This window comes from Schistocerca nitens, chromosome 1, assembly GCF_023898315.1.
Source record: "Schistocerca nitens isolate TAMUIC-IGC-003100 chromosome 1, iqSchNite1.1, whole genome shotgun sequence".
NCBI classification, from domain to species: Eukaryota; Metazoa; Arthropoda; class Insecta; order Orthoptera; family Acrididae; genus Schistocerca; species Schistocerca nitens.
The window spans coordinates 385,445,623-385,462,235 of NC_064614.1; the positions used below are offsets into that span (position 1 = coordinate 385,445,623).

General features: G+C 41.0%; 1 protein-coding gene across 9 annotated transcripts in view; it reads left to right on the forward strand.

Moving 5' to 3' along the window:
* The window catches only part of LOC126249200 (deoxyribodipyrimidine photo-lyase), a 115,755-nt gene that overhangs the window by 29,445 nt on the left and 69,697 nt on the right, over window positions 1-16,613 (forward strand). For all 9 annotated transcript variants that reach the window (XR_007545601.1, XR_007545602.1, XM_049950904.1 and 6 more), the window contains one exon: window positions 5,081-5,207. Coding sequence is in view for 7 of the 9 variants with exons in the window: in XM_049950904.1 (XP_049806861.1) it covers window positions 5,081-5,207 (127 nt within the window). In the remaining 2 variants the exon portion in view is untranslated. The remainder of the gene's footprint in view (window positions 1-5,080; window positions 5,208-16,613) is intronic.

Genomic DNA, 16,613 nt, shown 5'->3' on the forward strand with positions numbered 1-16,613 from the left:
TTTGAATGAAAAGGGTCGTCTTACACATCAGTACATTATAGGAAGAGTATTTATAACAGAATGGACAATAAATATTGGCAAATAGTTTAATTCATTATTGAAATTTTAACTTTTGTAATATAAATGTTTTTGGTAAATCTTATATTTTGCCTACAATCTAAATCGTTCATTTGAATATTTTGAAAGAACATTTTTATTTTTGCCTGTTTAAAATCAGTTGTATTCATATTCCTGTTAAAAAGCAAATAAGTACATTTGGCTAAAAACATGTTTTTAATTTGAAATAAAGAAAAAGAATACTACAAGTTTTACACAAGAGCTCATTGTTTGTCCACCATTTCTGTGAAATTATGAAAAGAAAAGGAAGTTGTGGCAACAGTAGTAAGTTAACAGCTTAACAATTACTTTCTAGTTTATAATAAAATAGGAAGCAAGTAGCTGATCTATTGCCTGCATCTACATAATGTGACTTATCAGCTTGTAGCCATTAGAAATGGACAACTTAACATGACAAAAAGAGTTCTCCAACTTTAATTTTCACCCTTTGGCACTGATGATTCATAATGGGCAAATAGTGGTGTGACACTTGATTACAACATGATTTTTGAACAGCGTTTCAAAAAATCAGAATCAACTGGTGATTTTCTGTAGTGTTTAACCTCTGATTACTTTTCAAGGAGCAGCGAACTGTGGACAGACTAAGTTTCCTTTTGATTACTGTTTTATTTGATCTTTTGATACTTTGTGTCTTGAGGCGTACAATGCCTATTTAAAACATCAATAGTTAACAGTGCTGTGCAAATGTGTGGCAAAACAAAGGGTAAAGTGAAAGACAAAGAAATCGGTGGAACAATAGAGTAAAAGATGCAATTAAAAAACATAATTTGGCAAAGAAATACATGGAGTTTGAAAAAAGAAATCAGAACCAGAGGCTGGTACCAAAAGATGGACACAAGGTGGCAACACTGGAGAAGGAATAGCGACAAAAGAAACTCCAAGCAAGGAGAATTGTGAAAGAAGGAAAGGAGAAGAGTTGGGAAACATTCACCCAGACATTAGAACAGGATAGCAAAGGGAGCAAAAAACTGCTATATGGGTTATTGAAAAGTAAAAGATCTGATAGAGAAGACATAAAAGCGATTCAAACAGAGGATGGGGATATTATCAGGGACATGGAAGGTATCAGAGAAGAGATGAAGAATTATTTTGAAATCTTACTAAATGGGGAAGGTGCACAAGAAAGTGACACTGAAGTTATTGAATTAGACTAGGAGCAGGATCCAATCTGTTGGTCAGAAACTGAGAATTCCCTCAAACAGATGAAAAGTGGGAAGGCGGCTGGAGTGGATGAGCTGACAGCAGATATGATGAAAGCCACAGGAATCCATGGAATACAGTGGTTACACCAGGTGCTGGGATGATATGAGAAGAAAACAAAGTGCCGGATGAATGGGAAAAAGGAATTATAATACCATTGTCCAAGAAAGGTAGTAGAAAGAAATGCAGCAACTACCAAGGAATCGCACTGTTATCACAGTGCTTTATGATAATGGAAAAGGTCGTAGAAAAAACATTGCAGAAAATTCTAGAACACCACTTAGAGGAACAATAGCATGGGTTCTGAAGTAATAGGGGAACAAAAGATCTCATTTTCTCCCTCCATCAGTTAATGGAGAAGTTTTGGGAAAAAGGAAAGGACTGGATAGTAGTATTAGTGGATTTGGAAAAAGCTCATGAAAGTGTACCAAGGTATAAAATATGAGAATGCTTGAGAAAACATAATGTTCCTGATTCAGTTATTAAAAAGGTCCAGATGCTGTACAATGGTTGTGAGAGCAGTGTACAAGTAGGAGGAGGAATATCAAAATGGTTTGAGACAAAGAGAGGTGTTCAGTAAGGCAGTTCGCTCTCCCCTTTACCCTTCGTTGCACTTACGGACACAATCATGAAAGAAATCAAGGAAAAAGAAAATGAAGATCTCAACACATTTGTTTTTGCTGATGACATCACCATTTGGGGGAGAGACGGAAATGGAGGTTCACAGGAGAATAGATTACTGGAACACAAAATTTAAAAAAATTCGACTTAACTGTGAGTAGGAACAAGACAGTGGCAATGAAGATGAGCAGGACACCCACACCCTCACATCATACTGGAGGGGGAGATGGTTGAATGTGTGAAAAGCTTCAATTATCTGGGTAGCATCATATCACGTGGTGGAAGTTCCAAACTAGAAGTCTTAAAAAGAATTAAAAAAAAAAAAAAAAAGGATCTAGCTTCTTCCACCAAGTATGAAATCTAATCTGGGATAAGAAAGCCCCTCAAAGAGCCAAACCCTGTATAAAACTTATCTCCTGCCAATCAAGATGTATAGTCTAGAGGCCTGTGTCATAAATAAGAGAGAAGATAGTCAAATACAAGCATATGAAATGAAGTTCCTTAGGTCAGCTCCCCCCCATGAACCATGGACCTTGCTGTTGGTGGGGAGGCTTGCGTGTCTCAGCAATATAGATAGCTGTACTGTAGGTGCAACCACAACGGAGGGGTATCTGTTGAGAGGCCAGACAAACACGTGGTTCCTGAAGAGGGGCAGCAGCCTTTTCAGTAGTTGCAGGGGCAACAGTCTGGATGATTGACTGATCTGGCCTTGTAACAGTAACCAAAACGACCTTGCTGTGCTGGTACTGCGAACGGCTGAAAGCAAGGGGAAACTACAGCTGTAATTTTTCCCGAGAGCATGCAGCTTTACTGTATGTTGCACGGAGAGCTGCATCAAACCAGTCTCTGGACTGAAGACCACAACAAACAGGTCAGCTCTACAAATAACTAGGAGAGACCTACAGGTGACATTCACTACAGAGGTGAGGATGAGTGCTTTGAGATTGAAGTGTTCAGTCATGTGAAGTGAATGCACACGACTCGAACTTCATGTCAGTATTTGGAGATGGAGATACCAGGAAGGAGACCAATTGGGTGGCCTAGAAAGAGATTGACAGACCAGGTTAAGGAAGATCTCAAGAGGAGAGAAGCAACATGCGATGTAGTGGAGAGGGGAAAAGCTGTACCAGGACAGAAGCCAATGGAGGCATATCATTCACAAAGTTCCTACCCCTCTAGTTGGAAGGAAATCCTGACGATGATGACGACGACGATGATGATGACGACGATGACGACGACGACGACGACGACGACGATTGAGGCGTATAATGCAAATGTCTGTGGGTTATAATTTTTAAATCTTTGTTCAATATCTGTGTTTATTACTGGAAATAACAGCAATAAAAAGTCGAATATTGGTTATTTCAGAAACCTGTTATTTTGAGCTGCTTTAACAATGAGGTTAAATGAGAGGTAAAGGAAAATAAGGTATAACCAAAAACTGTTTGTTTCAGCAATAACTGCAATCCTTAGTTTTCTGTGTTTGAGCAGAATGTTGCAGATTTTCTGTCACTCTGGGAATGTTTGGTAGAATGGCCATACCTGAAATTTCTTCATTTGACATGCTACCTCGCCAGGTGTTTTCGTGACACTTCTTTTATAACTGATGGAGTATCCATTGTTCCTCAGATTGGATACCAGGCATTGTGTGTTGAGTCTATGTGGACGATTAAAAGTTTATGCAGGTGTTGGTCCATGTGTGGTGGTTTTTGATACACACTGTGGTCCAGGTTTTCACCATTTCTTGGAATTGACGCATCTGGAAAGTGTAGCAGTTACTTCTTTCTCTATTTCTGTATTCAATTGTATGTTGGCATGGAGACTGTTCAGGTGTTGTATGAAGTCATCGACCTATTCCCCACCCCAGCTCTGCACATTGTAGGTGTCATCAGCATACCTGTACCACACCTTGGGTTTACATTGTGCTAAGTACAATTCTTGGCTTCCACAATGCTCCATGAAAAAATTGACAACAACGGAACCCATGACAACGTCTTCCAGCTGTTCTTAAAAATTGCTCTTCCATACAAAGTAAGCTCATGGTAAGACAAGCATCACGCGGGGTGATGATGTTCTGTGGGGAAATGATTGAGTATTAGTAGCAGACAAGAAGCTTAGACTGATTAGGCTCAACATATGATAATGATGCACGTCCATCCAACCACGGAGATAGAAGGAACTGGTATATTCCAGACCTAGAACAGGAAACTGCCCCGTGACCCACAGTTGCTTGTTTAGGCTAAAGGCTCCACGACTATGCAGTCTTGCAAGATAGCTGTGTCTCTACACTATATCTTGACCTAATATGTTGTATTTTCTAACAGTGGGACAACTTTGGACTTCTGAAAATTGCACTTCCTTCCTAACTCATTATATGTTGATTTTAATGTTAACAGAGATGGGTCAGTGAATTATCAAGGGACGAGCAAGTCATGTTAATCTGTAATGTTGTATCTTTCATGTATTTGGTCAAAGATGTAACAATGAAATTTTAGATTATGGCAGTTAGCCTAATTTTGGGAGCAGCTCTCTCTCTCTCTCTCTCTCTCTCTCTCTCTCTCTCTCTCTCTTTAATTTCATCCATTTTAAATGTGGAATTTGTAGTTAAAAGATGTGTAATAGTAAAGACTTGTTTATTTGTTGCTCACAAACACACAGTTTCAGACTCTGTTTGATTACTTTTCTTAATTCATAAAACAGTTTTTTTCAGAAATTTTGTTTTGAAGTGATGACTGCACTAGCATCGGAGTTTTGGTGTTGGTGGGGAGCCAGGTGGCTTTGGTCTCCCATTAGATCTGTTATAGAGAAACAGTCTTTCTTGTCCTTCTAGGCATTTGCATTGCCAATGTTCTCAAAAAAAGCTGCTGCTTTGTTTCAGTGGAACATCGTCGTAACAAGGTGCTAGTTAAGAATGATGTGGTTCATTTTGCTAAAAGAATTTCTTTTATATTCTATTAGGTCACTGAAACTGTCCTTTTGCGTGGCCTGATATCATCACCACCATCATAATGTTTTTCTTGGTCAGTGTTTCTTGAGCGGTCGCCAGTACTGCTGCCACTTTTGAATATCTTGTATTTCTTATATGTTATGAGTTGAATTGAGTGGTAAAGTAATATGAGGTCAAATAAATGATTATTTTCAGGCAGCTCCATCAATAAATGAATTTAAATTCAACAAGAAGCGAGTACAAATATTATCAAAAGCAAGTGAAGTGCCAGAATGGGCAGAGGGTGTTGTGTATTGGATGTCAAGAGACCAGCGAGTTCAAGGTATTTTCGTTGTATATTTACAATAGAGATGAAATCTTTCTATGTGGGTTAGTATTTGTACAAGTTTCTGCTCATCATACATGGAAGAAAATGAGATTGTAATACCTAAGTAGTATTGAAACATAGTATAATTTGCACATAGAAGTAAGCAGATTTCACTCTAGAAATTTGGGCAAGTGATGTATGACTGACTGAGTGCTAAATTACATTGTTATTTAAATCAAAAGAAAATTCATCCCATTAGACTGATGGATTTGAAATGCCACATATTTGCAATTTTGTAACTTCTGTAGTTCGACTAAATGTACTCAAAGCAGAGGTAATTACTTGTCTGTGCTATTGCTTATGTATGTGATTCTTAATTTTACTTCTGGGATCAGAAACTACAGAAAGAACTGGTAAATATATGATGATATTGAAATGCGTGGTGTGAAGAGAGAATGTCAAAGGAAGAAATGGGTACAGCTGCCTCAGAAACTCATGCCTGGTTTTTGGTACTTAGGAATGAATACAAATGTGACATTGGTGCTTTCATAATGAACATCTTTGCTTTCATACTTTGGTCAACGCTGTCTGCAAATAGAAAACGTTGTCGTTAACCACTGCCCCTCCTTTTACTGTATTAGTTGATTTAAATCCTCTTTATTTTTACTTTTTTCCACTTTTATTCCCCTTAGTATTCTCTGTAGCTTTTTTTTTTATTCCTTACCTGTCTTTCACAATCTCTCTCTCTCTCTCTCTCTCTCTCTCTCTCTCTCTCTCTCTCTCACCTATATGATAGAGCTCTTTTTCTGGTCGCTGTAAATTTTTCAGGCACAGTATGCTCTTAGATAAATCTTAAGTACATAATATTCTTCTTTCTCATTCTATAATTCACTTTGAATTTCTTCCATTTAAATTGCTTCTTGATTTGTTGCATCTACATAGTATCTTATGCCCATCTTAGCAAATTCTCTTGCTGTTTTGAACCACGCAGTAATTTAAGGTAAGTGTTAAAGCATAAAGATTTCTCTCCTTGTGAGATTTAAGCGTGCTCTTTGGCCATTAACAGCTACTCATCATCAGTTGTAGTGCATGTGCAGTTTGGAGCATGTTGTGTTGTTTTTATTAGTGATGAGGTATTCTGACAATGAGGAAAACACACTTCAGAGAATAGAAAATAGACTTATTTTTTGTCTGTTGATCACTGTTTGTATTATTTCAGACTGATCGATTTGGGCAGTGCCATTTGTCTTCATATAATTTATCTTAGTTACACTGTTACTAGTCTAAACAAAACTACTAGTTTCAGTGTCATATACTCATGACACTGAAACTCTTAGTTCCATTAAGACTTGTTACCCAGTAACTGTGCAAAGCGATCTGCCGAAAACCTTTAGTTTCAAGTAATAAAAATTCAATCGACAAGCAGGAAATGAGTCTATTACGTACAAGTGAGGATCACAAGTAACTCTGTGACAAGTTTGTCCGGTTTTGGTACACTTCAGATTATTGAGGAATAATTGGTAATGAAATTCTGTGAAACTGTGGATCAAAAGATCGAATGTGAAACTTTGCTCTTGAAGACTCTATTGTACGAAGTATTCTGTCTCTGCATGCCATACTTTTGCCAGGCAGTTATGTTGTTTCTGGATTTGGTTTTTAAAGTTATACAGGGTTAGTCAAAAAGGACTTCTCAACTTTGGAACGATATAGAAATTTGTTGAGCTAACTTACAGACTTGGTAGATGTGTCATTTTGTAGCAAACGCCCTCAAGTTTGATTCATGTAGTGTATCAGTACCCCATTCGACCACCAAGAATGTCAGCGTAGTGCACAGTTAAAATGGCTACTTTCACTGGTGCGGAGTATGGCCGCAGTGTGTTTTGGTTTCATGAAATGAGTCACTGGATGTCTTTCTCTGGGATATCATTAAAAGTGTGTGTATGTTCCTTCTGTACCAAACAATTTAACTGACATGAAAATGGAGGGTAAAAATCACAGAGGGAGACCAAGAGATGAATACACTAAACAGGTTCAGAAGGATGTAGGTTGCAGTAGGTACTGGGAGATGAAGAACCTTGCACAGGATAGAGTAGCTTGGAGAGCTGCATCAAACCAGTCTGTGGACTGAAGACCACAACAACAACAACAACAACAACAACAATAACCATTTATACCTTGACTTTAGCACAGTCTGGCAACCTGAAGATGTCCTAAGAACGAAACTGCCTGCAACACAATGGACTTGTAATGGTTCAGCTGAGGTGGTTTTCATTAGTCATTAAAATTACTGAAATGGATATTATGTAAATAATGTGCAGTACGAGAGGAAACAAATTAAATGATGAAAAACAATTATTCATAAGTAAATATTATGATTGTAGCCATTACATTAACAATTGTTAGTTAGTTGCAAGTTTAAATTAATTTAACTATTGTATTAATTACAAATGACTGTGTGATCAAGGCATCCACAGCTGTGGTAGTACATTTTATATTTGAAACTCCACAAACAGCTGTATTTGAACCAATTTTTCACTATGCACTACAAGTTTCATGGTGTATAGCGACATCATCAGTTGCATTCACTTTGAATTTCACTTGGTGAACTGGCCTCTTGATTTGTGTGACCACCAGATGCTGCAATTTACCTGGGTAACTGCATTATGCTAGCTTACTGGCATGTCATTGTCACGTAGCATTGAATGTTTTCCATTGCCCAACTCTGTTGTTTATCCGGAGACTATGGTTGAACTGTGATGGTTAGGTGTTGTGTATTCTCAGCCGTATTGTATACTGTCTTTTAATGTTTACACAGATGCTCTCCCTCATCAAAAATTTGTGTTCATTGACTATCCATTCTGCAGAGATAATGGTTTTAATTATGTTTGGGCCTTCTATACATTGGAACCTCACTTAATGAGCACCTCCCATAATGTGCAATTCTCATACTGAGCAAAACAAATTGTAAAAAAAAAAAGACTCACTAAATGAGTGATGTTTTGCATAATGAGTGATGACTATTTAGTGTGATGTCACCAGCCATTCACATGAGGTGGGGGAAACATTCAACAATATGATCACCTTTCATTGTCGGCAACAGACTATGAACAATGTCCTCAGTATGTACTGCAGTCTGGGAGTAGTGCTCTTTCTGCTACCATTTTAGTGCAGCTTGAGATCACACATTTTTGTAAACTTGTGTTCACACAGTGTATGCTTGTGTGCAAATTTTAATCATCTTCGTAGAAATGTCCTTGAAGATAAAACCGCAAGGAGACAACTATAAGAGAAGGAAAATGACCTTAGAGATGAAAGGTAAAATCACTGGAAAATGTGAACATGGCGTGAGCATTACTGATTTGGGTGGACATGCAATCGCTTTACATCAACTATTTGCACTGTCCTCAAGAACAAGATTAATAAGATAGATGCGTCAAATGCAATGACAAGAGTATTTAAACAATGGTTTCATATTCTGGATGATGTTGAAGGGTTTCTCCACATATGGATAAATGAAAAGCAATTGCAGGGTAACACTATGAACGAGAACATCATTTGTGAGAAGGTGAGAATGATTTCCGCAGACCTCCTTAAGAAGATGCCAGGGTCATCAGTGGCTGAAGAAGTGGTTAAGGGAAACAGTGGGTGGTTTGAGAAGTTTAAGAGAAGAACAGGCATCCATAGTGTTGTAAGGCATAGCGAAGCAGCTAGCCCCGACACAGAGGCAGCAGATAACTTCATCAGCAACTTCAAGATGCTCTTAGATTCTGAGGATTATATACTGCAACAGGTTTTTAACTGTGAGGAGACGAGTTTATTCTGGAAAAAGATGCCGAGGCATAACTTCATAACAGCGGAGGAGAATGCATTGCCCGATCACTAGCCAGTGAAAGGCCATCTCACACTGTTGTTCTGTGCCAATGCAAGTGGCAATTTTAAAATTAAACTGATGCTTGTGTATCATTCAGAAACTCCAAGAGCCTTCCAGAAGTGTAAAGTCCAGAACAGCAGGTTAAATGTGATGTGGAGGTCCAACAACAAGACTTGGGTGATGTGATCTGTTTTGTGATTGAATTAAAAAAAAAAAATTGTAGTAAAATATTTGCTTGAGATGAATCTGTCACTCCATGCCTTGCTTGTTATGGACAGTGCTCAACCTTCCAACACCACTCCTTACTCCAGCCTATGGACCAGCAGGTTATTTTTAATTTTAAGAAGCTCTACATTTAGGCACTCTTTGAGCATTGCCTTGAGTTGACTGAAGCTACCAATCTCACTCATTGAGAGTTTTGGAAATATCACTTCAAGCCTCTCTCTGTCAAGGTGATTGAAAAGATGTGGGAAGATGTTACCAAGAGAACTCTTACTTCTACTTGGAAGAAGCTGTGACCAAATGCACTGTCGATTGTGATTCTGAGGCATATGAGTTAGTACCTGAGGAGCCTATAGTCCAGGGGCGGGCAGGAATCTTGCACATGTGCGGTGCACTTGCACGTATGCAGTTAACAGATGTTCTGCATGCACCCAGGGGCAAGCTGGCCACCCGCATCTCTCCCCTCCCCACCATACCGTCTCTCCGCTCCTTCCTCTGTAATGCGTCTTGTTTCCTAGCTTCCTTTACTGAATGAAGGAATAAAGTTAGCAGGAGTGCTTGAAAGAGATCATGGTTTGAAAGAGTACCTATTACCTACGATATGTTTTATTTAATTATCACAGGCGGAGTTTACAATACGCTTAATGTCTGGAACAAAATTTCTGCGTACAGACAAACGCCAACAGTTACTTAAATTTTCATCACTGATGTTTGTTCTCAACAGAGACTTCCTAATTTCATAAGAGAAAAAAAATCTCTCACAAACGTATGTCGAGCCAAACACTGACATTATCTTCGCGGCTTCGCGATGGAGACGAGGAAACTCTTGCTGTGGAAAGTCTTGTTCTCAACAGAGACTTCTTAATTTTATAAGAGAAAAAAAATCTCTCACAAACCTATGTCGAGCCAAACACTGACATTATCTTCGCGGCTTCACGATGGAGACGAGGAAACTCTTGCTGTGGAAAGTCTTGTTCTCAACAGAGACTTCTTAATTTCATAAGAGAAAAAAAATCTCTCACAAACGTATGTCAAGCCAAACACTGACATTATCTTCGCGGCTTCACGATGGAGACGAGGAAACTCTTGCTGTGGAAAGTCGTGATAAAAGTCTATTACATGTCTTGCCAAAAGGAACTTCTCTCTCAGACGAGAATTACACTGTAGATCTATTAATTCCATTTGCAAATTGGGATGAATATCATCTACAGAAACAGCTAATGGTCTCGAGAACCATTCAAAAGCTTGGAGAAATATGATATATCCCCAAATTGCTTGAGAAATTCCTCTTTTATTGCACTAAGTACGGAAACATATTCTTTGCAATTCTGTTCTCGCACAGTAGACAGAGTAGGGAAATGCACTGCATTCCCTGACGAGCTGTCGTTCCCACAGCTCAAGCTTGCTAGTGAAAGCTTGCACCTTTTGAGCCATTTCACAAATTAGCTGATTTTCTCCTTGCAAACTTGTGTTCAGTGCATTAGTGTGTATGGTAATGTCCACTAAAAATGCAAGGTCGGCAACCTACTCTGGATCTTCTAACTTGGGGTCGTACCTTCCTTTGTCCTTTAAAAACTGAATTATTGGTATTCTCAGCTCAAAAAGTCTTTTGAGTACATTACCGTGGCTAAGCCAGCGGACTTCTCTGTGGTATGGTATGTCACCGAACTCTTCCCCAATTTCAGCTAAATATGTGTGAAACTGTCTATGTGTAAGCCAGTGGGATCTCAAATAATTAACTGCCCGAATAACCACTTGCATGACGTCCCCCAGCTTTGCTGATTTTGTACAGAATACTTCTTGGTGCAAAATGCAATGGATGGTGTACAATGATTCTTCTGTATACTGTAGCTTTTTCCTTAGTAATCCAACAAGTCCCGTTTGTTCCCCTTTCATTGCTGGTGTTCCGTCTGTTGTCACTGACACCAAACGTTCCCAGTTTAAGCCAGCTGAATTGACAGCTTCTTCAATGGCTTTTAGGATGCCCGCGCCGGTGGTCGTGCTTTTTAAAGATATCATATCTAAAAAATCCTCTGTTATGTGCAGAGCACTGGCCACACCGCGGACATAAATCACTAATTGCTTGGTATCAGAAATATCTGGGGACTCACAAGTGCAATGGAAAATGCAATAAACTCTGGGATGCTCTCTGGGGCAATCTGGGATTCTCTCTTTGACACTCTGTGATGCTTTCTGGGGTACTCTGGGATTATGTATGGGTCAGTTTGGGATGGTGTATGGCTGTGTCATTTAGCCGCTGCAGCTGTGTAAGGCGGGTGACCTTGAACGGGACTTAGCCGCTGCACGAGGCGCCAGTCGGATCGCGCTAGAGTTCTAACTAAGCGCGATCCGCACTATTGCTCGACTTCCGGCGCCGCCATTGCGGTTTATCAGGGCGCTACTTCCTGCCGCGCCCAGTTCTGTGCTTCATTAGGAGGAGGAAGTGTGACGTAATGCGCTGCTCTTATCAGTACTTGCAGGCAGCTACAGCATGTTTTGATGATTTGTAGTGGCTTTATATTACGAAGCAGCAGCATTTTATTTAACTCGAGGCAACTGCATGTTTTACACAGCCATGCAGCGTTCTTATTATAATGATATCTTTGCCTAATTCTGCAGGAGTTACAACTCCTGGGGAGGTGGGTGGGTTATTTGTTATTTATTTTGTGATCTCATCAGGAGCGCTACACATTGATATTGCCAAAAGCTGAGAAGCAATAGTTCTTGGTGTTTTAGCCCACTGGGGCACTCTGGGATGCTCTCTGGGGCATATTTATTTTAGAGGGAAACATTCCACGTGGGAAAAATATATCTAAAAACAAAGATGATGTGACTTAACCAAACGAAAGCGCTGGCACGTCGATAGACACACAAACATACATCAAGCTTTCGCAACAAACTGTTGCCTCATCAGGAAAGAGGGAAGGAGAGGGAAAGACGAAAGGATGTGGGTTTTAAGGGAGAGGGTAAGGAGTCATTCCAATCCCGGGAGCGGAAAGACTTACCTTAGGGGGAAAAAAGGACGGGTATACACTCGCGCACACACACACATATCCATCCACACATATACAGACACAAGCAGACATATTTAAAGACAAAGAGTTTGGGCAGAGATGTCAGTCGAGGCAGAAGTGCAGAGGCAAAGATGTTGTTGAATGACAGGTGAGGTATGAGTGGCGGCAACTTGAAATTAGCGGAGATTGAGGCCTGGTGGATAATGGGAAGAGAGGATATATTGAAGAGCAAGTTCCCATCTCCGGAGTTCGGATGGGTTGGTGTTAGTGGGAAGTATCCAGATAACCCGGACGGTGTAACACTGCGCCAAGAAGTGCTGGCCGTGCACCAAGGCATGTTTAGCCACAGGGTGATCCTCATTACCAACAAACACTGTCTGCCTGTGTCCATTCATGCGAATGGACAGTTTGTTGCTGGTCATTCCCACATAGAATGCATCACAGTGTAGGCAGGTCAGTTGGTAGATCACGTGGGTGCTTTCACACGTGGCTCTGCCTTTGATCGTGTACACCTTCCGGGTTACAGGACTGGAGTAGGTGGAGGTGGTGGTGGGAGGGTGCATGGGACAGGTTTTACACCGGGGGCGGTAACAAGGGTAGGAGCCAGAGGGTAGGGAAGGTGGTTTGGGGATTTCATAGGGATGAACTAAGAGGTTACGAAGGTTAGGTGGACGGCGGAAAGACACTCTTGGTGGAGTGGGGAGGATTTCATGAAGGATGGATCTCATTTCAGGGCAGGATTTGAGGAAGTCGTATCCCTGCTGGAGAGCCACATTCAGAATCTGATGCAGTCCCGGAAAGTATCCTGTCACAAGTGGGGCACTTTTGTGGTTCTTCTGTGGGAGGTTCTGGGTTTGATAGGATGAGGAAGTGGCTCTGGTTATTTGCTTCTGAGGGACTGTGTCAGCTTTCAGACAACACCACATACGAAGTTTGCCAAGGTAATCCCATTCCTGATGTCCAGGCAGAGCTTCAAGGAATCCTCAGAACCTTAGGCCCCCTACAAAACCTTTCACCTGACTCCATCAACCTCCTGACCCCACCGACACCCCGCACCCCTACCTTCTACCTTCTTCCTAAAATTCACAAACCCAATCATCCCGGCCGCCCCATTGTAGCTGGTTACCAAGCCCCCACAGAACGTATCTCCGCCTACGTAGATCAACACCTTCAACCCATTACATGCAGTCTCCCATCCTTCATCAAAGACACCAACCACTTCCTCGAACGCCTGGAATCCTTACCCAATCCGTTACCCCCGGAAACCATCCTTGTAACCATTGATGCCACTTCCTTATACACAAATATCCCGCACGTCCAGGGCCTCGCTGCGATGGAGCACTTCCTTTCACGCCGATCACCTGCCACCCTACCTAAAACCTCTTTCCTCATTACCTTAGCCAGCTTCATCCTGACCCACAACTTCTTCACTTTTGAAGGCCAGACATACCAACAATTAAAGGGAACAGCCATGGGTACCAGGATGGCCCCCTCATACGCCAACCTATTCATGGGTCGCTTAGAGGAAGCCTTCTTGGTGGCCCAAGCCTGCCAACCCAAAGTTTGGTACAGATTTATTGATGACATCTTCATGATCTGGACTCACAGTGAAGAAGAACTCCAGAATTTCCTCTCCGACCTCAACTCCTTTGGTTCCATCAGATTCACCTGGTCCTACTCCAAATCCCATGCCACTTTCCTTGATGTTGACCTCCACCTGTCCAATGGCCAGCTTCACACGTCCGTCCACATCAAACCCACCAACAAGCAGCAGTACCTCCATTACGACAGCTGCCACCCATTCCACATCAAACGGTCCCTTCCCTACAGCCTAGGTCTTCGTGGCAAACGAATCTGCTCCAGTCCGGAATCCCTGAACCATTACACCAACAACCTGACAACAGCTTTCGCATCTCGCAACTACCCTCCCGACCTGGTACAGAAGCAAATAACCAGAGCCACTTCCTCATCCTCTCAAACCCAGAACCTCCCACAGAAGAACCACAAAAGTGCCCCACTTGTGACAGGATACTTTCCGGGACTGGATCAGATTCTGAATGTGGCTCTCCAGCAGGGATACGACTTCCTCAAATCCTGCCCTGAAATGAGATCCATCCTTCATGAAATCCTCCCCACTCCACCAAGAGTGTCTTTCCGCCGTCCACCTAACCTTCGTAACCTCTTAGTTCATCCCTATGAAATCCCCAAACCACCTTCCCTACCCTCTGGCTCCTACCCTTGTTACCGCCCCCGGTGTAAAACCTGTCCCATGCACCCTCCCACCACCACCTCCACCTACTCCAGTCCTGTAACCCGGAAGGTGTACACGATCAAAGGCAGAGCCACGTGTGAAAGCACCCACGTGATCTACCAACTGACCTGCCTACACTGTGATGCATTCTATGTGGGAATGACCAGCAACAAACTGTCCATTCGCATGAATGGACACAGGCAGACAGTGTTTGTTGGTAATGAGGATCACCCTGTGGCTAAACATGCCTTGGTGCACGGCCAGCACATCTTGGCGCAGTTTTACACCGTCCGGGTTATCTGGATACTTCCCACTAACACCAACCCATCCGAACTCCGGAGATGGGAACTTGCTCTTCAATATATCCTCTCTTCCCATTATCCACCAGGCCTCAATCTCCGCTAATTTCAAGTTGCCGCCACTCATACCTCACCTGTCATTCAACAACATCTTTGCCTCTGCACTTCTGCCTCGACTGACATCTCTGCCCAAACTCTTTGTCTTTAAATATATCTGCTTGTGTCTGTATATGTGTGGTTGGATATGTGTGTGTGCGCGAGTGTATACCCGTCCTTTTTTCCCCCTAAGGTAAGTCTTTCCGCTCCCGGGATTGGAATGACTCCTTACCCTCTCTCTTAAAACCCACTTCCTTTCATCTTTCCCTCTCCTTCCCTCTTTCCTGATGAGGCAACAGTTTGTTGCGAAAGCTTGATGTATGTTTGTGTTTGTTTGTGTGTCTATCGACGTGCCAGCGCTTTCGTTTGGTAAGTCACATCATATATATATATATATATATATATATATATATATATATATATATATATATATATATATATATATATATATATAGTTTTCTGAGCCTTGTTACGAAATGTTTTTGAACATAGCCTACACATTCTATTTTGCTAATAATGGCATCTCCATATGGCTTAGAGTTCACCACATTGCTGTGTGCCTTACTGCCAAATATTTGGTGTACCGTACGTACGCCTCTTGTTTCTACGGAGCGATGAAATATTTGTTGTACTCCATGCGCTTCCATACCACCACTTGTTAGTCTAAAATTCGCCACACAGTTGTGTTCTTTATGTTTATTGACTTTACAACTTTGCAATATTACAGTAAATTCATTGTAACCCTCTTGAAATGGTGAGAGATTCTTTAATGATGCACTTGTTGAAGAATTACAATTAGAAACATTGTTGCCAGGCGACATAACCTCTTGTACTGAAAGCTTTCTAAACTTGTTTCCTCTAAATTATCGTTTCTTGAATATGCCTTTATGCTTCGTCATCTTCAATAAACACAGCAAAACACACGCGCTGTAAGTATAACAACTACTCACAATCACACTTGAACAAAACTAACTGCGTGTTTGAAAGCGTGTTCTTTACAAACAGCAGAAACAAAAGAATACCGACCGTTGCATTCCAAGGATAGCTGACACACTCGGGAGTTAAAAAAAATCAACAAAATACTTTTCATAGTACTTAAATAAAACCTTAATCTATTGAAATATGATGAAAACAAAAAATTGTTCTTTCTTTATTTTTTATTTTTTAAATACCTGAACCATGGTGTGCTCCCCTTAATGGGTCAATTTCCCCATTGGGCCACTGAAAAGAATTATTGTATCACCCACATATCTTGAATAGTTGATGACTTTGCTGTTGATATGGTTGTTAGCTTTGCAACAGTTTGCTATATATGGTTTATATAAATATATATATTACGGAAAGGAGGGATTGCTACTCACCTTATAGTGCAGGCACAACAAGAAGACTGCTAAATAAGTAAGCTTTCAACCAAAAGGCGTCATCCTCAATTACACACACACACACACACACACACACACACACACACACACAGATTCACAACTCACACACACGTGACCACTGCCTCTGCTTTCGAAGGCTAGGCTCAGACACATTTCCAAAATCAGTTAGTTAGGTGTCACAGCTTGTTATTACTTCTTTAACTTCTGCTGCATATTTGTTTGTGGCATCCCTGTTCAATTTGGTAATGTTTGCTGTAAAGGGAAAAAGAGCTCCTGTACTTTGTTA